Raw genomic sequence first — 22,753 nt, 5'->3', positions numbered from 1 at the left:
TGTAATTTTCTATAATTTTTCTTGACTTGCAAGTAACTACATTCTCATTATGAGAATGGTTACAAAGATGTTTGTATCAGCTCTTTGTTTCTTAGCCTCTTAGGCACTCAGAAGCTTTGTACTTGAATTGTGTTGAGCAGTTAGAATAAAATTATCTTTATTTATTTATTTATTTATTTTTTAATTAGTTTTACTCAAGGTTGTACTTAATATTTACAACTGATGTGTCACAGTTATACCTCTGATCTCGACTAAGCCTCTTTCATTCTCGAGAGAAAGGTTAGACGCAGGGCCGACTCGTGTGCTAGGCAGCCGCCTCCGATGGCTTAGTTAGACAGTGAATATCTTAAGATCCCGTGCAAGAGCTACACAAGACTATGTTCAAAATGTATTAGATGCTTACCAGAGGGGCATGTCCTTGCTTTTATATTGTAAGTATTACCTTTCTTGTATTTGGTAAGTTTACCCGACAAGGACTGTTGTTTCTCCTAAGATTATGCCTCCTTATTGCTGGTCCTGCTCAATCTGCCACTGAGTTGACCTTCCATCTTAAGAGTGTTTGCCATATAAGTCCTACGTACATTACGCTTTAAGTCATTCGGTCGGCATAAGTCCCGACCAATAATCTCGACCAGCTATGCCGGGGCTTAAGCTAGTAGGGTATAAATCTTCCCGTATCAACAACCAAAAAAATAAAAAGGTCATACTTAATACAACACCTTTTGTGAAGAGTTCATAAATTTGATGCTCCTAGTGATACATATAATATTTCCTTTCCCTATATATATAAAAAGCTTCATTGTACAAAAAGAAGGGGGAAAATCCAAAATCAACCTACACAAATAATTTATTTATTATTATTTTTGAGATGGGTAACTTTATATTAGGGTGGAAAATACTATATATACCACCAAAGAGTCGAATACATTTTTCTTCACTGAAAAGCGTTGATCATCACTTGAGCAACCATGTTATGATCACTTTGGCTATTTATTTTTATTTTTTGGGTACAAGAACACCTTTATATAGACTTGTAAATGGATAGCTGAAATCCGCCTCCGAATTTGCATTCATATTCATTTAAGGGTATTCGTATCCGGAATTTTTCTTACCGGAAAATATCTGTATCCGTCCGCTAAGCAACCGGATTTGGATAATTGCTTATCGAATCGGATAATATCCGAATCAAATTTTATCCGAATAAAGTAAAGTATTTAATATTTTTTTCTTTAAAAATGGATGATAATCGGATTGCAGATACTGGTATTCAGTAATTGGAAATTAGAATTTTATAATAAAAAAATATAAAAAAGTGACAATTATCAATCGAATACTAGTGTATCCGAGCCGAATCCGATCCGTTTATAGGTCTACCTTTATATACAGAAATTAGGGATAGGAATATTATGTATACAACCGGCTAAGACTAAACCCACGACTACTTCATTTGAGAAGTTTAAGTTCTTAACTATTCTACTATCTCTGCATTGGCAAAGTGCTCACTTTTGTTATTTATTTTGGTGGAATTGCTTCAAACATAATATTTGATGGTGGGGCCATTGTGATGTCAGTTTTCTCTTTTGGGATAAAGCGACGGAAAATGACATAACAAAACATTCAATTGGCACGGTCATCCGGTGAAGTACAGATTATACGGAAGTAACGGAATTATCGCGATTCCCGTTTAAGGAAAATGCTCCATGTGCTCCCTAGTCCCTACCCACGTAACATCATCATCTGACACCGTTGCATGTGTTCGACGGTTAAGATTGCAACGGTCTTGCCTGCCTCGAAATTCGTGTTCTCTGGATTCCCTTTTTATCAATCGGTAGTCGGTACAGCTCCTTTAAAATGGTCGGCAAGTCGGACAGGATTTACCGAAAAAGTCCTTATCTAATCTAAGATTTCTCAAGATATCTCAGTTACCACCGCGAGAATGTCTGAAACATCCTTTATTAGGCTTTGGCCTTTTTTTCTGATTATGAGATTATCTATTAATTATAGTAATCTTGCAAACGATAAAAAGTCTCAAATTTGACATGCCTCGTGGGTCTAACCAACTAGAATAGACATCAACTTATTGTTTGTATTTTATTTGGATTTTTTTTATATAATGATTCCGTGGGTACCAAGAATGTATTGAGTTCTTATTGACCTTCATTTTAGTGACGGGTTTGAATATTAAATTAAAAAATAATTTTTTTATGTCAGAAGGGTAATTTTGTCAATCGACATAAAATAATCGATGATGTACCGGTAAATTCTTTTGACAGGAGAGTGAAGAGAAAGTTTCGGTGGGTGAACGTCGTGTCGATCTTGGGTGAATTTTGCGGCATTGAATATTTATATATTCGGTTAGGTTTACCCGCGCTTTTTCTGCCTTTTACTTTTAATAAATAATAAATAATATAATAATAATAATATAAAAAAATAATGAACTGTGCTCCACCTCTTTCTTCTAATTCTGTTTTTTCTGATTCTTTATTTTGTTGTCTCTTTCCATTTCTTTAAGCGTCTTCAACAATTGATTGAGAGCTGATGATGTCTACCATGATGTCATCTGAAACTTCTTCTTTAATCTCTCTCTACTATTAACGATTGAAGTTTAGTTTTTTGGTCAACCCCTCTTTGTGCCGTAAATAATATATTTGTTCGGTTTTACTTACCCTTTTCTCCTGATTTTTGTTGGGGCCCTGGGTGTTCTGGACTTTGTAATTTGGTATTTGGGAGATTTTTTTTTGCCCCTCTGTTCACTAGCCGTAGGATTTGGACGTGGGGTCTTCTCAAATTTCAATTTTCAGTTTATTTTCGTTTTCGCTCCTTGGTTATTACTGTTTAGAGGTAGAGATTAGGTCGTTTTCCTAAGGTGTTGAATTTCTTTTTCTTTTTCTTAGAAAAGCTTTGGAAGTCGGTGGGGATTTGTAATTCAGGGTTTGTGAATAAGGTGAAGTTTTTTTAGGGTAGGGGAAGGGAGTGGTGATTGGTCTTTGTTTTCTTATTGATTAGTGTTTACCATTTATTCGTTTTGGGGCTTAGGTCGATGCTGGAAAGTGGTAATCAGGATCAGTATGCTCTGAGACAAATTGAATCGAATCATTCCCCCTTCCCCTTTTCTGCTGGCGTTTTGATCGTTTCTAATATTTTATTTTCTACTTTGTGATCCTTATTTTAAGAAATTGGTCCTTAATCTGGGATTTTGTTATTGGGGGTTCAATGTGTTTCTGAGTTACGGCAGTTGACCAGGTTGGAGTTTTATTGCATGGTTCCCCTAAGAATTCAAGGGTAAAGTTGAGTAATTAAAAGAAAATTTTATATTAATTTTGCTGATTTTGGGAGTTAACTTTTCCGGGTGTTAGTATAAGTTTGAATTTGTTTGGAAAATTTCAGAAATGCTGTAAGCCTAATCTTTCTATGATGAAGGACTATTTGTAGTCAGTCTGTCAGGATTTTGTCATTGATAGAGATCCCCCTCTTCTTTCTCTGGTATTTTTTCCGCCTTCTTGTGTTTTTGTTTGGGGGGATTTCTTTTGTTCCAGACAGAATTTGTTACCATGGATTTCAAAACTGGTGAGGAAGATGGAAGGGTTGGGACAGCTGAAAACGTCAATGTTCAAGGTAGAGGTATGGGTTCAAAGACAGGTGTTGGAAGTATTAGTAGCAAAGACCTATTTTTGAGAGCAGATAAGATAGATTTGAAGAGCTTGGATTTGCAGCTAGAGAAGCACCTTAGCAGGGTTTGGTCGAAGGACCAGATAGCCCCGAAGCCAAAGGAACCGTGGGAAATTGATGTAGCTAAATTGGATATAAGATATGTTGTAGCCCATGGGACTTATGGTACTGTCTATCGGGGTGTTTATGATGGCCAGGATGTTGCTGGTAATTATGATTTTCTTCCTTCCTTCTTCCTTCCTTGCTATTAAATTGGATTATCTCATCTGGTGACAGAATCTGTATGCGTCTTTTACGTTAGCATTGTTATTATTGTTATTTTTGGTGGATGTGTTGCTATGTGTATTTGTGCTGAAAATGCCTCTGCTTCTATGTGTGAATTTGGTATTTGGTTAGCATTTACTTTCTGGGATTAAGGAATTCCATATCAATCTATAGCCTGTTAACTGCTTCCTTGGTACTGTGTGATTCTTGAGGCTGAAAAATATGCCTCAGGATTCCTGTGTAATGGAATCCACTTGCTTGCTTGGATGTCTGAGATCTTAGAGGTTATTTATGAGAATGTTTGACGTTGTGGTCAAGAAATTGTTTATGTGCATCTTTTATTCAAATTCTAATTATGTGTTTAGAGCTTGCCGTATTTCCTCCTTTACTCAGCCCTTGGTATTATACATGGATTTGTAATTTGTACCCTATTTGAATAATCAAAATAGTAGCCAGTCAAGATAACAGAGAAGGAAGTTCAGATTTGGAATATTATCAATAACACAAAACCACCAGATGGTAAATAGAATTGAAACTGAAACTGATATCTTAAAGATAACTTTAGAAGAATATATTATAACATTAGGGCAGAATTGTAAATTCACTATAGGTGCAGATCTGCCTGACAGAATTAGAATAAGGTGGAAGTGAGGTTCACCCAATAGAGGTGAGATAAATACCCTGAAATCTGATATCATTCAGGTGGGTAGATTTGACTAATAACTGAAAACAGCAAATAAATCGCTGAAATAGATTTGCTACTGCTTTAGCGCCCCCCCCCCAAAAGAAAAAGAGAGAAAAAAAAGGAGACTTGCTAATGGATGATGAGAGGAGGAAACGATAGGGCAATCAAAATAACAATGCAAGGTGAATTGATTGGAGATGTTAACCTAACTTGACCAAACACAAGAGGATTCCATAGGAACAAGTTTGCAAATAGCAATTCAAATTTCTTTAGGAGTGATGTGCTCAACCCTCTTACGTAAACCCTTTTATATAGCAAACCTAAAGACGTAGATAACTCAGACCTAACATTAACTCAACTACTAGCCGACTCTTGACAAAGGAAAGCTTCTTTGACAAAGGAGCTTCTTATTCTCACACTACAACCCTTTTTATTGACTTTGAGATATTTCTCAAATTCCTTTCAAATTAGACTAGACATGGGCTTAGGTCTAGCTCAAGAAGACCGTAATATGTGGGCTAACTCTTATCCACCTGAATAGTTCTGGCTTTTTGAAAAATATGGACTGATTTGGTTCATTTTCCTAGGCCATTGACTGACCCCTTGGGCTTCTTCTTTCAAGAATATGCCTTCAGCCCTACATGAAATCGTCAGGATTCAATAGGTTCTTAATTGAACAGACTAACTAAAAGTCTTTAGAGAGCTACTTAGGAAGAGGAGAAAAAAAGAAAGGGGGGGGGGGGGGAGGGGTGGCACTATGACTTAGCAATAGACTTTATAGACTACTAGTTAGAAACTGAAAAGACTAACTGCTGGTAAGAAAAGGTTCATAATCACCCCTTTGGTACTAGAAGATGAGTACTGAAAACTGGGATAAACTCAAGTGGCTAGGCTACTATATGCACCTCAGCAGAGCCATAGGGCCTATAAATTCCTTCGCCAGCCTAGGCCTAGGTTTATGGGCTTGGGTTGGGCCTGCACAAGTATTTCTTGGAGAATGGGTGTGCCAACCGCTGGAATAGCGGATGCCCTGCATCAGTCCCCAGATTGCATGGAACTCTTCTTTCATTAGAAGCCACTATTTGTTTGTTAGAATTTTTCATGAATGTCATCATATTATGAGGGAACAGATTACTGGAGTCAGGTTTTCAACACGTTCGGTGAAGGTGTCTGTCTATTTTTGGATCTGTCTCACCTTTGCAGAAGTTAACCTGTTGAAGAATCTCACCTATAGTTCACCAAGGTTAAGATATTGATAGAATCTCAAATTGATGACAATCTCGGAGTTCTGAAATCCTATTTAGAATTTCTATGGTTCACAGCATTACACAATTAAGAGGATACTCAAATCAATGAGTTAGTGGTGGAACTTCTATAAAAGAATCTCTTTGATAAAGTGCAGAATTCTATGTAAAGTAAAAGTCTTAATAGGAAGTCTGTATAATAATTATGGGAAGTTAATAAGAAAACACAAGAGAGTATTATGCATTGGAGAAAAAGGGGGGGGGGGACATGGAAACTCAATGAAAAAAGGTTAAATCAAAATAAAAAGGGAAGGGATGAGTAAAGTTGTAAAAGTTGGGTTTAAGAAAGTAGGACTTATCTTGTGAGGATATTTTGGTTGTCTTTAACCAGTAAAAGCAAGAGTTGCAGCAGCTGATGCAGATCAATGGATCCGCAAGAAGGCTAGGCTTAATTAAGGCTTTGGATTGCTGGTCTAGATGAGATTACTTTCGGTTCACTTGTTGAAAAAGCTCTCCTACAAGTAGGAGATTTGTTACCTAGTTTTTTAGCAGAGTAGTTAGAGTACTTGGGGCCTATTTGGGACTCCTATTCCTCATGCAATTTTGCCTTTACAAACCCTTTTGAGGGATGAGATTTTGATGGAGCCTCAAGTGAATGAGGACCAGTTCTTGCAAGAGCTTTAGATGATCAGCAGTGAATAAATTGGGATTGACTGAATCACGCTACTCTTTAGGGCTAGAACAAAATTTTGACATGGAAATTGAAGTCTCAAACTAAGCCTTCTTTTCTAGATCTCTCAAATATGTTTTCTGTTTTTGACTTCTTGGTATAACAAACTGCTGAGCTGAACTTATTGAATTTGGAGATTAGGGTTAGGGTTTAAAGGGGACTCTAATGGCCTCTGTTTTTAGGTTTTCTCCAGAGCTCTGGGCGGGCTGTTAAGGGGACTGGTTGGGGTTAAGGTGTTAGGGTTCTATAAAGAAAGCTTGGTAATTGTGGAGCTAGGTTTCTTACAGTACAGGTTAGGGTTTATACTTTCAGCATTAGGGTTTTGTGTAGTTTTAGAGTTAGGGTTTTGCAGTTTTAGGGTAGAGTTTAGAGATGTAGAACAGTAAGAAACTAGGGGTTTGGAATGGTGAATTGGTGATTAGCGCTGTGCGATTGGGATTGAGTGATAGTGGAGGTAAAGGGATAATAAATCTGCAATGAGGTAGAATTCTGATTGAGGGTTTTGGAGATATAGATTCCAGGGTTTATGAATAAGAAGAAGAAGTGGTTGAATGGGGTAGAATTTTCAAAACCAAAAATTTGAAGGGGAATGGGGATATAGGATAAGTGCTGACTTGTTACTTTCCTGTGACTCAAGTCTAAATGGCTGAGATGATGGTGGAGTAGTGAAGGCAGGCTGCAAGCACTATCAAAGTATAATCCTTCAAATAAAAAGCCTTAGGTTGCTTACGTGATGACATGGAGGTCCCTTACGACCAATGAGAAGCTTTATTAACAGTTTGCGCTTAAGTTACAACACTCTAATGAGAAGCTCTATTAACAGTTTGCTCTTAGGCCACAAAACTCTTTATTTATCTGAATTCTGAGTTTTGTTACATGCACAGGCCTTCTATTTATAGCCTTAGTTTGACTTTCCTACTCAACATGTACTCTGACTTCAACTCAAATAGGATTTTTCTCACTAACCTAAAAGGATTCCTTATGAGGTCTATTTAATTAATTACATTATCCCTTTTAGACCTGACATAACCTAGACTGACTTAAGCTCTTAAAACTACAATAAAACATAAGAAAAAGAGTGTTCTACCCTTGTAACTTAAGTTGGGGAGAATTTACGTATGAAACCAATTAAACTAAAATAAAAATCTATTTTTGTACTTGACCTAAACAATAACTTATGGGCCCATAGAATATGACTATGACCTCATAGACCCCCTGAACTAAGGCCCAACACCCGTATCTATCAATCCTAAGTTGATTTCAAATGGAAACAGTCCAATTTGGCACTGTACCTACATCAGTTACACCGATTAACTACAATTATAATTGCAATTTGCCAAAAGGGGCAGGCCTCGGCGCAATGGTAGGTGGACCATAATTGTTGCCTGAGGTAAAGGTATGAAAACAGCATCTCAGCAACAAGTTGCAGGGGTAAGGCTGCATAGGAATATTCCCCCCCCCCCCCCCCCCCCAAAAAAAAAAAAAAAAAAAAGAAAAGACTCTGCTTGTGTAAGCCTTCAATACCGGGTTCACCCCTTTTATAATTCAAATTTGCTCTGGCATTCTTTTGCTTGAGATCTGCCAAAGGATTGAAGACAGCTGCTACTTAGGTGGGGAACCCTAGAAGCAGCTCTGTGGTGCATAGCTGCATGCCTTCTCCTTCAATTGACTGTGGAATCAGTCCTCAACAGCCACCATTCATTCTCCACTAGCCCAGGTACAATACTGTACACCTGTCCCCCTTCCTTCTCATTAATTTCCCATTTTCCTTGAGGTTAAACAGCCCACTTGAGCCATACTTTCCTTGTCACCGCTGAGAACTTCTGTCTTAGAGTTCTCTCATATTTTAGGCCCTCTAATCCCCTTCTCCAACCTAACCTTCAAGCCTATCACTACCTCTGCAACCCAATCATCTTCCTTCTTCATTCTTTCACCATTGAACCTCCATTAAACATTAAAACTTACAATGTGTATAATTTCAACCCAGCCTAATGAACTTCACCTCCTTCCCTTCATTCCCTTATAAGTTTCTTCTGATCTGTGGTGCAGATGTTATCAAAGAAGTGAAAAAACAACAGATCATTATTCATTCTGAGGATTTTTTTTTTCTTATCATTTTGACGGTACTTATTGTGAAGTATTTGATTCTCCTTGGTCTGTTATTAAATTGGGATGCAAGTGGCTAGAAGATCAAATAGCCACCATAGATCATCATGAGAACTTGTGAATCTTACATCCTTTACATATCCAAGATATTTATTCTTCATGGCTTAATTGATGATGTTTGTTTCGGACCAAAAAAGGGCAGCATCAGTGATACAACTTCAATTAGAAGAGAAAATAGTGGCATGGAGGATGTAGAGATTGTGGATGAAGAAATGACACAATCCAGTGTTGTGAAAGCTATTCTCCATCATGAATTCTTCTTTCCCATGGTTTCCATCCATACCTCAAAGCTTCATATTTTGAGCGCCCTCCCCCCTCCTTTTGAATTTGAAGACATGTAACCTATAGCTTCCTGTTTATAAGTCCTTATTTCTATCATTCTATAAATCTCAAAGTCGAGTTTCCCCCCCCCCCTTTAAATGGGGGTAACAGATGTAGCACCACTTTTAACCAAACCACCCGTATGGAACCTAGATAAAGAACTGCGTCCAAATATGGGTTTTAGTCTAGTAAATAGGATTTTATTATTTATAATATTGGGATAATTTGTAAAGAGGTCTTTAGTTCTAGCAAGTTTTAAATTGTTAAAAAAGTCCTAGTATATGCTTCCTTATTGAAGCGTATTGTTGACTCATGGTTTTGAGCAGCCTGTGGGTGTGTCTGAGCTCTGGCGCTGCCCCCACCCCCCAAAAAAGAAAAAGAAAGACAACAAAGATCTTGTGTATTCTTCTCTCCCCTGCAACTTTGATTTCTTTCAGTCCTGATTTTCTCCTAACTATCCCTCCACCAGAAAGATTAACTAAAAAGATAGGTGGGGAACTTCGTCTATGATACCAAGTTGGTAGAGGGCCAGTTACAAAGGGGAGTCTGTAATAGTCTCAGAGTGCAGAGAGGATCACACATTCATCATACACAAACATAAAGCAAAGCCCTACCATGTTTCGTCAGTTCTGTCCATCAGTTACTAGCAATGCTCATTTTCAAGATGTAAAACACTAAGATCCATATATAGGCTCTAAATTGAAAAATAATTTGTAATTACCTGTTCGGTTTGAAACAAAGAAAAAAATTTAAAAGAATTAAGTCTTCCACTCCTTGTTGGACCAATAGAACTCAGGTTGGACTGATTCTTGGTTTGGGCCTTCAAAGTTGATCATGTTTCTGTAACCAGGTTAGAGCAACTGCATCGCCAGAATTCTGGTTAAGTGGATTAGAAGGGAAAGAGAAATAATTCCTTTGAGTTTGAACAAGACCAATGGTCTGAATTGAGTATAGTAGTAGATTACCGAATTTTAACTTGCTGAAGCTGGAATTTAGAATTAGTAACCATAGGAAAACCACAAGTAATGTTTAAACAACACACAAAGTAGGTGAATGAGATGAGGATATAGGAATAGAAACTAGAAGTAATGTTAACTGTTTCCAGGGGCAGCAATAGGGCGGGTTACCTTCCCCAAACCCTATGGCCCCTATCCATACTAGGGGTATTTTGGGCATTTTGACAATTTTCATGGAGTCCAAGGTTAGGGTGTCATTGGTCCAGCATGTTATTAGGACCCTAGATCTACTTTGTTTTTTAATTTGTGTCATTATTATGACCCTAGATCTATCTAGTTTGTTTTACTTACCCATTTGGTCCACGGTAACCGATACTACCTTTTATCTACCTACTTGGTCCATAGTAATGTATATTGTTTTTTACTTATCCACTTGGTTCGTAACCCTCACTACCTTTTACATACCTCCATTTATTCCACAGTAACCCATATTGCCTTTATTTACTTATTTGGTCAGTAGTAACCAATACTACCTTTTACCTACCTACTTAGTCTACAGTAACCCATACTGCTTTTTACCTACCTATTTGGTCCGCAGTAACCTATATTGTCTTTTGTCCACCTACTTGGATCACAGTAACCCATACTACTTTTTACCTATCTATGCCGTCTACAATAACCCATATTGTCTTTTACCTTCCTACTTGGTCTATAATGACCAATATTGCCTTTTACCAGCCCATACTCTTTAACTACTAATTGCATTCTTGCGAAGAGCTTGTATGCAACATTAGAGCTACACTTTTTACCTACTTATATGGATGTTCGAGCTACACATTTTCATTGTTTGATGGTTTGTTCGACTTGAAGAATTGAAGATGGTTTTTTAAAGTAGTTGTTGATTATCTTTTGGGTGAAATTTTCTCAGTGATTACTGTTGTCTGCTATTGCTCCTTGTGCTCAAGCTTGATGAAGTTTTTAACATATGTTGTTGTTATTCCAAGCTAGAGCATTTGATATGTGTACTCCAACTTGAGGGGAAGTGTTGATATTCCACTTTTTATTTTAGCTTAGGTTTCTATTTTGGTCACTTTCTAATTTTCTTATTGTTTGGTTTACAAGTAATGTGAGATTCTATGCAATATGTAGTTATCTTTTTTACTATAACTCAATTTAGGAAAGTTTTCCTAAGCCAAAATTTCATTTCATATTATAACAAAAGTATTGGGGAGAGCCTCAACACACATGAGCTCTCTCTTCTTCCTCTTCTTCTCTCTTAATTATTGGGCTGGTTACAGGATCCTGAGATTCTAACATGATATCGGAGCATACTAGTGTTGGCTTTTGCTGAAGATTGACGAAGTTCTCAATATATGTTCTTGCTATTACAAGCTAGAGCCTTTGACTTGTATGCTCCAGCTTGAGGGGGATTGTTAATGATGGAGTCAGAATAATATTTTACTGTTACTTGGTCAGTAAGATATCATAGGATATTCGTGGATCTTATGTTGATCAATAGTCTTTTGGTTATTGTAGGAAAGATATATGTGGGACAGATTTGATTTTATTTGTTTCTGGATTGCTAGGAAGAAGATCTAAATTGATTGTAACGTGTTAGGAACTTTTCCTAAACATAATATTGTAATTAATCTATATAATCTATCCATTAGGGTGAGATATGTGGTTCTGCAGATTTTCTTCCTTATCTCTTCTTCTCCTCCATTCTTCTCTCTCTCCTTCTTGTCTCACCATCTCTTTTATTGTTTCCTGGTTTTGGTTGTTGTGTAACATAATTAAACTAATTAAAATTATAAAATATGTGTACGACCTTGGTACAACATGTTTTAGGCCTGTAGGGAAGGCCCTTGATGAAGTAAACTTAGAACAGTCCCATCCATAGGCTTATTCCATTAAAGAAGAAGCCTCAAATTGATTGTGGATCAGCAAAAGTTTGTCACAGAAGTCAAAGACTCTCAAAGCTAATTTATTTCTCAAGTTGTTCAGGTGTGTATAAATCTAGTATACTTTTACAGACATAAGAAGATAAGGATTTAAGAAACCCCCACGTATGGTGAGGGGGAACCTCTTATAACTAACATCTTCTCCAAACAGAAACTATTCTAGAGCTACAACAAAACCAGGGATTGGAATATAGGAAAGCTATCCAGCCTTCTAGAAACACTACTAAAATAAATAGTACAGCTTGCTAAAATAGAAACTAACACCAATCCCATATAGGCATTGATAACCTAGATTTGGCCCATTATACTAGAGAACCAAAACATTTTAAGCCCATGGCATATATAACCCATTGGACAGTCATAATCCAAAGCCTATTAGTCAGTTCTATGTCTAACCTAACCCTATTAATTATCTGTTTTACTGCTTGTCTTCTTGTTTTTTCTGAATGTTATCACATAGGATTGATACTTAGGCCATTTTCTGGTCCACTACAAATTTCAGGAGACTATTATCTTTGAGTAAAACCAATGTTCAATTTTGATGGAGTAAATTTTAGATACTTTCGTGGTATTTTGATATTCTTCAAAGTAGGATTTCATTATTTTGCTTGTTTGGATAGGCTAAATATGAAAGTGTTGAATGTACAAGTGCAGTGCTCCCCCAGTCTTGTAATGCCCATGTACCCTTTTGCTTCAATTTTTTATCAGATGAACAATTTGGCATGGTCAGAAAATGGATAGGACTGTCTTTGGTGGATAGGTGGAGTATATAAGATTCACAATGCATTAGGATAGGTTGAAAGATGTATATAAATTCTTGCTTTTCTCAATGGCTCTAAGAATGATTTTAGTTTCCCGCCTTAGACTGGGATTCATACATTGAGAATCCACTATGCAGTCACTTTGATGAGATAGATCCTTATTTTTCTTCACCGTCCATCTTGAACTGCAGTCAGTCAATTAAATACTAACTGCTTCATATTACTTGGTGTTATGTTCAATATTATAGTGAAGATATTGAATTGGGGAGAGGATGCTATTGCCACAACAGCTGAAATTGCCAGTCTTCGGGCAACATTTCTACAAGAGGTTGCTGTCTGGCACAAACTTGACCATCTGAATGTTACAAAGGTGATGCTGTTTTTTATGCAATAAGCATGATCCAGTTTGTTATCCTGCACTGGTTAAATCTCGTTGCTGAATGTTATTTTCTTAGAAGTGAACTTTCTTTTATTTTTTCTTCTAGAAGAGCTCATCCTTTTAAGACTCAAAATGGTGCAGCAAGCGGTTATCTTTATGCATTTTATGGTTAAAAGTTCAATGTGCTAATCACATAGTCTTTTCTCACAGTTTATTGGAGCTTCAATGGGAACTTCGAATCTTAAGTTTCCTTCACAGAATGCATCAAGCGACTCTCAGAATTCTCTTCCTTCTAGAGCTTGTTGTGTCATTGTGGAGTATCTTCCAGGAGGGACATTAAAGCAATTTTTAATAAGAAATAGGCGAAAGAAACTTGCCCTTAAAATTGTCATTCAACTTGCTTTAGACCTCTCTCGAGGGTTAGTGCGAGTTCTCTTTTACATGAATTTGAAAGTTTGATGATTTTATGAAAAGCGGAGACTAATTTTGTTGTTTGACTTGCAGTTTGAGTTACCTACATTCGAAGAAGATTGTACACAGGGATGTTAAGACAGAAAATATGTTGCTAGATACTAATCGAAATCTGAAAATCGCAGACTTTGGTGTTGCTCGTGTTGAAGCTCAAAATCCGAGGGACATGACTACTGAAACTGGTACACTTGGGTATATGGCCCCAGAGGTACTCACAACTTTTAACATCAAATGTGATGTCCATATGATGTATATAGAAGAAGCTTTATTTATTTCTTTTTACTTGAAGAATTGTTACACTGATTTCTATAGGTGCTTGATGGAAAACCTTATAATAGAAGATGTGACGTCTATAGCTTTGGTATATGCTTATGGGAGATATATTGTTGTGACATGCCATACGCTGATCTTAGTTTTTCTGAAGTCTCATCCGCAGTGGTTCAGCAGGTAATATATCGTTACCTATAAATTCACAAGAATTGCACACAAAAGAATACATAAGCCAATTACTTACTTTGGTAAAGAGAAATTTCTAGGATTTTGTGTGTGATAAAAGCTAGCTGCTTCAAACTTGTTTTGATGCATTTTCCGAAAAGAAGTGCTAATTCCCTGAGTAATTGCTGCCTTATTCTTTAACAGGGTAAGGGTTCGCAAATTCTTTGCTTAGTAAATGGTTTAAGATGCGTCCGTAAAAACTGTCATATGGAAACTCAGATGGGATTCAAATTATGTTTAGTTGGTAAACCCATATTTTACTTGCTTATATATCTAGTTTCAGACAACCTGAGTTTCTCAAGTGGCAAATAGAGTAGACATGGTATTGGGGATGAGTGTTATGGCCAGAAGTGCTACATCATTTGTTCAAAGGACTCAAAATGGTGGATTTATTTCGATCAGATGGGGCTGTTTAACAGGAATTTTACTGTTTAATAAGGTTATGATTGTTGACTTGCTTTTAGGGGGAAAGAAAATGAAACTAAAATTGTAGTCACTTCTATTCTTTCTTCGAATGAAAAAAAAAATCATTAACCAAAAGGAGAGAAAGGGGGAGGGAAAAGAATATAAAGGACCAATGGTAGAGCCCAGCCTCCCAACAAATAAGTGCAAAAGAGGCACCAACCTAACAACTAAAGCAACAAAGAAATAAGAAAAAGACACTAGACTAGGATTTTGTCCTATGCTTTTTCTTTCTTTCTTTCTTTCTTTCTTTTTTCCTAGAAGACGTAAAATCAATTAGAAAATGTCCATTAGGATGGTAGCTGTTTTTTGGAACTCAAATGCTCTTCTATAGCCTTCACAATTAGAGATGAGTGATTTTTATTTTTTTGGGGGAGGGGTTTTAGCCACGGGAACAATCTCAAGGGCAATTTCCTCATGCACACTGTTTCTTCTCCAGTGACCCCGAAGTGGAGGAGAAGGGGTGTTATGTCGAAAGAGGCCCTATTGCTGCTGGCGATTAGAACTGCAAATGTGGGGGTGGGGAATGAGGAATGGGTGGGAAGGGGAAGAAAAGGTTGGGTCAAGCCTAGAAGAGGGGTTAGGGAGGGGGAGAGATAGGCTGGGTCTTAAGATTTCCATATAAACCTCTTCCTCCACCCCCCCCCCCATGTAAAAAGGCATTATTTACGTCTAGTTGGTGTAAGTTCCAGTCTTTGTTCACAGCTATAGACTATAGAACTATGACAGTGTTAAGTTTTGAAACAAGGACAAGTCTTTTGATAATCAATCCCATAGGTCTGGGTAAATCCCTTTGCAGCTAGTCTAGCCTTCAACTTGTTGATTGATCCATCTATCTTTTGTTTAACCACAAACACCCATTTGCAACCCATTGTTTTTTTTTTCCTAAAGGGAAGTGTGACCAGCTCCCAAGTATCATTTTTCTTCACTGTATGCATTTCCTCTACTATAGCTGCCTTCCATCTCTGATTAGTATATGCTTCTTGCCAACTTTTAGGAATATAAATAGATGATAGAGAGGATATAAAAGCAAGGTGAAAGTTAAACAAAGAGTCATAAGTAACATATTTAGCTATAGGATGTTGAGTACAAGATCTAACTCTTTTTTTAACAGCAATAGGAAGATCAAAAGAAGATACCTCAGGGAGAGCAATAGAATCTTATTTTGGAGCAAGGGATTGAAGTGGTAACGTGTCACCTTTCCCCACCTGCTTTGGCCGGTTGTAATTCTTCTCTGATAAGTCTGCACCTCCTTATTTTGGTCAATCTTGTTTTGAAAGACCTCAGTAGTGCGCCTCATAGGAGTGGTCTCCCCCTAATCAGGTTCTTCATATGGTTCAGATAATTGAGGGGAAAGTAGAGTCCTCAGGTATTGGCCAAAGTCTCCCCTTGCTTAGGAAACTATTATTGAACTCCTAAGTTGTGTTGTAGTTGTGTGTGGGAGTCTATGTGTGTGATAGGAAGGTCCAGAGTTGGAAAGAACAACTCTCCTCTAGGACTCTCCCCTTAGAGAGGTGGATGGTAAGGGCAAGACTCATTAAAAATTACATCCGTGGATACAATGGTTTTCTTGGAAGGAGGCTAATAACATTTATACCCTTTCTAAGTTGCTGAATACCCCATAAATATGCAACGTAGACCGCAGGGAGCCAGTTTACTCTGGGGGTGCTATGATTTTGACATAACACGCATTTAAAAACTTTTGGGGGAATAACAAAAGAAGAGGCTCCCCGGAGAATCTCATTAGGACATTTAAAACCAAGTATCCAACTGATCATCCTATTTATAAGGTAAGTGGCAGTGAGTATAACATCACTCCAATATTTTTTAGGGACATTCATAGCAATCATAATTGAACGGGCTATCTCTAAAAGATGATGATTCTTCCTTTTGGCAATCCCATTTTGGGAAGCAAGATCAACACAATTAGTCTGGTGTATTATGCCAGAGTCAGAGAGATATTTATGAAATTAACCACCAGTATACTCTATGACGTTGTTATTGCAAAGGATCTTCCTAGTGGCATTGAACTGGGATTTAATCATATTAGGAAAATCACGAAAACATCGAAAAACCTCAATTTTCTATTTTAAAAGATAAATCCATGTGGAACAAGAGTGACAATTAATAAAAATAACAAAGTACCTATGGCGAGTAATAAACACATGTCAGCAGGGACCTCACACATCAGTATGAATTAGCACAGAAAGAATAGATTTTCTATTATGAAGAGAAGGTAAATAAATAGAATGAGTCTGCTTTGCAAAAATACATGCTTCACAAAAAAAATCATCCTTGTTACAAGAAGAAACTAAATCAAGAAATACTTTCTTAAGAGTTCTTAAAGGGGGTGACCTAGCCTACGGTGCCACTGATGAAGGTCTGATATTACCGAATGGACCTGATTATAAGATTTAACCAGAGTAGAAGTAGATCCTCCAATTGGCTCTAGCAGATAAAGTCCATTGTCTTGTTTTTTTTAGATGAATAAATAAATATATTAAAGAAACGAGAACAAGACAACAAGGCCTTTAAGAAGAGGACCAAAAAGCATAACTAAAACCCTAGGATACAACAATGAACCTGCTCCTTGGGGTGTCATCAACAGGGGGATGGGGAATAGCTGCCAGCCTAGAAGAGACATCAAAATGGATGGCACTCCAAATCCATTGTCTAGTTTATCATGTCCGATCTCCTTTCTCGTTGCCAGATCCTAAAAGTCACAGTAAGATGGGAAAAAATCACTTTACAATTTAAGTTATGTGTAAGACTATTGATATAGATCAAGTTAGTAGAGAAAGGAACATGTAAAACTTTAGACAAAGATAGTGATGAAAAATGTTGAATGGTCCATTTTCTAGCAATGGAAGAATAAGAGCCATTAGCATTCGAACTTTATCTTTTTCGGAAGTTGTAGAATAATGTAAGAAAAAGGAGGATGAACTTGTCATATGATTTGTGGTTCCTGTATCGATGATTCAATTAGCAAAAACTGAAGAAACATGGAGCCTGTAAATGTTTTACCTGAAGTAGTAAGGTAGGAATTGGTATGGGTAGTGAAGCAAGTAGTAGTAGTGACTGTAATGGTAGTAGAAGACTTAAAACTACGTCGCAAAATAGCTAACTCCTCTTGTGAAAAACCAACGTCTGCAAAAGGTGTTGTGGAAACCGTCTCAAAAATATTACCATTCGGTTTTCCCCTTCTATGTGCCCTTTCTACTATAAATAATAAATAAATAAATAAAAAAGAAAAGAAAAAAAGAAGAAGAAGAAGGTGGAAGGAATAGTGTTGAGCGATAGGTTTCTGAAATGGCTTCTAGGACTGGGAGATGGCTTTTAGAGCAGTTGTAGGTGAAGAAGATCATGTTAGGTTGCAGCAGCAGTGGTGTAATTGCAAGTTGAGGTTTTTGGCGATGGAGCAGTTGCAGTGGCGGTGGAGGTAGGTCTTTGTCAACAAGAAAGATGGAGATTTTTCTTTTCTCTTTTTTCTTCCTTCTCTTTCCTAATTGAACTTAAGCTTTGATACCATGTTGAGAAACACGATTTTGGTAGAATTCCTTGAATTGATTAGTGTGATCTCAAACCCTCTATTTATAATAAAGTGGAAATAATACTATTACATAAATACCATTACGTAGATAACAAGAAATAGAAAATTACATGAATGAAAACTCTAATAGAGTTGAACTCCTAGTAGAACTGAACCAACACAGAGCTTCCACGAACAAGAAGTTCTTTGACATTATCCCAGCTTATGGGTCCTTTAAGACTTTATATTCAACATTTTCAAGGTGTCATGGATAACAGGCATCTCAACATCATGGTGAAAAGCACCTAACATTTTGGGATCAATTGGAGAATTCCACCTTTATTCTTGATGCTTAATGGATTCTCCTTTCCATCATTAATTTCTGTTGTGTACCATTCTTATCGACAAAAAGCACAGAAGTATAACTGGATATGCAGTTTACAAAATTTACTTACTAGATAATATTATTGGCCCAACATGTCCTCTTTGTACGCCATGTGAAGAGTAGCTTGTTCTGTTCTACTTTGCCATTTGTTTTTCAATTGTCAAGAGGAATTAATGTTATGCTTTTCTTCCCACTTGCAATACATTCTGAAATTTGTTTCTGTAAAGTACATATATGGTTTTCATGCTTAATTTACACAAAGCATAAAACTTGGTGGTTTATCTTTGTACAGAACCTACGCCCAGAAATCCCCAGATGTTGCCCAAGCTCGTTGGCCAATATCATGCGAAAGTGTTGGGATGCAAATTCAGAGAAACGCCCTGACATGGATGAAGTGGTGAGGTTGTTGGAAGCAATTGATACAAGCAAGGGAGGAGGCATGATACCTGAAGATCAGAAGCATGGATGTTTCTGCTTTAGTGCTGCTCGCGGTCCTTGATTCTCTTCCCCCCCCGGGCCCTCCTTCCCCCTTCATAAGTTGGTTAATGAACAATAGGACAATTGAGCAACTCTCCTGGTAATTTGCACTGTGAAGTAGCTGTTCAAATCCTCAAATTGCTAGCTTACTAATTAGGCTTATTGTGTATAGACTATAAGATTCTGTAGCACATGATACATATATGGTCATTGGAAAATTTGCTGACTTTGTAGCCTACTGTATTACTTCTTCTTCTTCTTTTTCTTTTTTTTTTTTTTTTTTTTTTCGGTGGTGGCGGTGGGGAATGGGGAGCTCATATATTTAGTGAAACTCATAGTTTTCAAAAAGCTTGAAGAAAACATAAAACTTGGAGCGATCCATCATATATAACAATTCTTGGTTCTATTTGTACTAGGGAATGAATAGGGGCGCAAGTTTGGCACTGACGGCTTTGATCAACTCTGAGCCCAAATAGGGTTTGGCTTAAGATTTTTGCCCTGAGGGTGAGTTAGGATCAAGGGCGGGCCCCTTTATTTTGGTCCTAATGCTTGATCTGAATGAATTAGGAACAGGGACAAGGATAGGGCCAAGTATAGGCAATCAAGGATAGGGCCAAGGATATGATCAATCAAAGCTAGGGACATGGCCAATCAGGGCAGGAATGGGCTTGGCTTGGCCCTGTAGGGCTTAGGGTTAGGGACAATAATCTTTGATCATGAATTAGAAATGAAAGAAGGGAAGTGAAGGGAAGTGAAGGAGATGGTTGCTATGAAAAATACTTCTCATCTCAAGAAAGTCATTTGAAGCTAAACAGTGCCTTATTACCATACAGATATTGATAAATGGGATGGGATGCTGAGTATCTTTTCAAATGAAAGAAATAGTAAAGAAGTGAAATAGGAAAAAGTTACAAACGACGATAACATAATTTATTTAAATTATTATATATACTAGTAAAAACAACACGTGTGACCATATATGTAAGGTAAGAAAGAAAATGCCTTGGGAATCGACTTTTTATTATATTATGTTGATGTTTAAATAGATATTAAAGTTTTTCTTTTCTCAAAATTACCTAATACAACTCATTAGTTTTTAATTTTTTATCCTTATCTACTAAATAATGTTTTTTTTCATGAAAAAATAGCTAAAGTTTTTCGTGGTTTTCTTATTTATATGTTAAATAACTAGATAACATAATTTTTAGAGCAAATTGCATTGGCTCCCCAAAATGGAGGCCTTAAAGCACTAACACCCTATTTTATGTTTGAAAAACATAGCCACCCCAAAATTAGATTTTCATTGAGTATATTAGTCCTAATTTGTCACTGAAAACCGTTAAATCACTGTTAATTTTCTTTCAATTCCAAGAATATTCCTATTCTATCCGAAAGAGAAGTACATGTTTTTATATAATAATAATATGATAGTAATGATATATAAATACTTTTATTTTGTTTTTAAAGCAAGGATTGAAAAGATATTCTTAGGTTTATATTCCATCTCTTCATTAATTTAGTTTCCCCTTAACAGCAGCATCATAACTCATGAGACCAATGAAAACATGGGGTTACTGTTGGTCCACCCAGCCTGATTAAGTCGAGGTTGGAACAGATAAATTATCTTATCTGAAGGTGACTTGAGTTTCCACTTTGTTCTTAAAATGCTTATGGTGGGGTGGTTGTGATTCTTCTCTCTCTATCATGTTGTCTTCTTTTGGGGGTCGATCCGTTTGATACACTGTTGAATGTCATTTCAACATACAATGTACATAACCTTCTTAATGGGTATGTTCATTTGCTATTATGAAGGTAGACCATTTTCCCCAAGAGATTCTAATTATGTGAGATGACATTGAACATTATATCCAATGGATTGATTGACTCCCAAAAGAAGACAACATGATAGAGAGAGGAATGGAGAGCTGAACATAACCTTTTTAATGGGTATGTTCATTTGCTATTATGAAGGTAGACCATATTCCTTGTGATATTGAACATTGTATCAAAGAATTGACCCCAAAAGAAGACAACATGATAAAGAGAAAGGAATGGAGAGCTAAACATAACCTTCTTAATGGTTTGGTTTGTTCATTTTCCATTACGAAGGTAGACCATATTCCCTGCGATATTCTAATTATGTGAGGAGGACCATTTCCACTTGAGTAATTGGTAATGGAGATATGCGAAAGCATATGTTTGGGTAGGAATAGAATAATTTGATTAAATTTGAAGAAAATCCACATCATCCTTAGGTGTTTGGTCATTTTCAACATCATGTGGGTGGAATGGGATAATAGCATGTTGTGCATTCATCTAGAAGACATGTTATTAAGACAAACGCGAGCGAGTAGAGAATGCACATTAACACAAATTCAAATTCTCTCTCAATTTATGAATTTCGTGTCAAGAGTGTTACACATAAACATTGAGACTATTTGGGCATTCTATCTAGACATACTTCACCATTGAAAATGACTTTTGCTCAAGTCCTTCAATAAAATGAAATAGAAAATCACACCATGGAGAGAGCATCCTAGTAGCATGGTCATTAGTCTTTAATCTACAATTCCTTTAACCCAAATAAGGGTTTGTTGACCAGATGCCGGTCTTTGGCAGCTCTTTTCTTGACTTGCATAAGAATCTCCAACCTATTTTCAGTGTTCTTTCAAAATCTTCACCTGAACTTGATAGAGAACCTTCAGACAAATTTGACAGATTATTTGACATAGTTGGGTGTGTCTGGGCTTGTTGGTCCCTTTCTTGTGAAAAAAAAAAAATAAGAAAAAAAAAACTAAACATCAATCTATATCATCTTGATGCGGAGGGAGACATGGTCCCACTAAATAGATCATAAATTATTATTATTATTATTTTGAATAGATAGAAATTCTTTTGGGCAACTTGGTCATGTTCCATAAATTGGTAGAAAGTTTTTTTTTTTTTTGGTAGAAAGTTGAGAAAGGAAGAAAAGCATACTTGGATAGAAACCATTCATATCAGATATGACGAAGATGATGAGTCATGAGTCACATGACTGTGACACGTGTCGGCGATTCCATGTGAGAGAGAGACGTGTTACCAACACATAAATATATGCCACGTGCGAGGCTGAACCGTGAGGCACTTTTGGTTCTCTTATCATATCAAATCTCTACCTAAAAAAAGAGCATATCAAATATCAAATCTCATTTATTCTCTTCTTTTGATAATGCAAATCAAATTTCATTCACTATTTTGGATATGATTCAATCATAAATAGAATGACTCCACTGGCATCCAGAATCATCCTACTGAACCATTTTAGAATTTCTTTTTCTTTTTCTTTTTTTGGTAGGGAATCAGTATAGAATTTATTATTTACCGAAAATAGTAAATGTGCATCTCATTGTATTATACCTTAATTACTAAAAAAATCATGCTTTTTGTAAAATTAATTTTACTTTCCTACTTTGATGGTTTAAAAATTGTTCAAGTTTGGTATGTAATACTTTTGCCCTCAATGGAATTGAAACTAAAAGATTTACATTCCATTAGAAAAGTTATATAGAGTGTAATTTATCTTTATATTTTAGTATTACATAAATAATAATAAACTTCTACCAAAAAGGAAAAATCACATTATCAATTAATTAATGAAAATTAATGATAATGACATCAGTAATATTTGTCGAAGTCTTAGGTTAAGTAAATAATTTAAAATATATATAGTGGATAAAGTAGTGATTAAGCTATAATACAAGCTGACATCAGTAATTTTGACGCTTACACATCCAACTTTATTAGTCTCTTTAACAC

The 22,753-nt window shown here is 36.5% G+C and overlaps 1 protein-coding gene across 1 annotated transcript; it reads left to right on the top strand.

Moving 5' to 3' along the window:
* Positions 1-2,526: 2,526 nt before the first annotated feature.
* On the top strand, positions 2,527-19,190 carry LOC149028619 (serine/threonine-protein kinase 54-like). Its single transcript, XM_089138313.1, has 6 exons — positions 2,527-3,876; positions 13,006-13,127; positions 13,347-13,555; positions 13,641-13,815; positions 13,920-14,054; positions 18,771-19,190. Exons 1-6 carry the CDS (start codon positions 3,552-3,554, stop codon positions 18,975-18,977), a joined length of 1,173 nt encoding a protein of 390 aa, XP_088994439.1. The 5' UTR covers positions 2,527-3,551; the 3' UTR covers positions 18,978-19,190.
* Positions 19,191-22,753: the final 3,563 nt, after the last annotated feature.

This window comes from Hakea prostrata, chromosome 1 (genome assembly GCF_041222555.1).
Source record: "Hakea prostrata isolate BN-2017 chromosome 1, UWA_Hpros_2, whole genome shotgun sequence".
NCBI lineage: Eukaryota > Viridiplantae > Streptophyta > Magnoliopsida > Proteales > Proteaceae > Hakea > Hakea prostrata.
This window is presented reverse-complemented; position numbering and strand designations above follow the sequence as displayed.

What these genes read in the sequence shown, in the direction of transcription:
- LOC149028619 (XM_089138313.1), top strand. Translation starts at nt 3,552, where the DNA reads ATGGATTTCAAAACTGGTGAGGAAGATGGAAGGGTTGGGACAGCTGAA. An exon ending in ACCATCTGAATGTTACAAAG is followed by an intron (nt 13,128 to 13,346) that starts GTGATGCTGTTT and finishes CTTTTCTCACAG; the next exon opens with TTTATTGGAGCTTCAATGGG. An exon ending in TTGGGTATATGGCCCCAGAG is followed by an intron (nt 13,816 to 13,919) that starts GTACTCACAACT and finishes TGATTTCTATAG; the next exon opens with GTGCTTGATGGAAAACCTTA.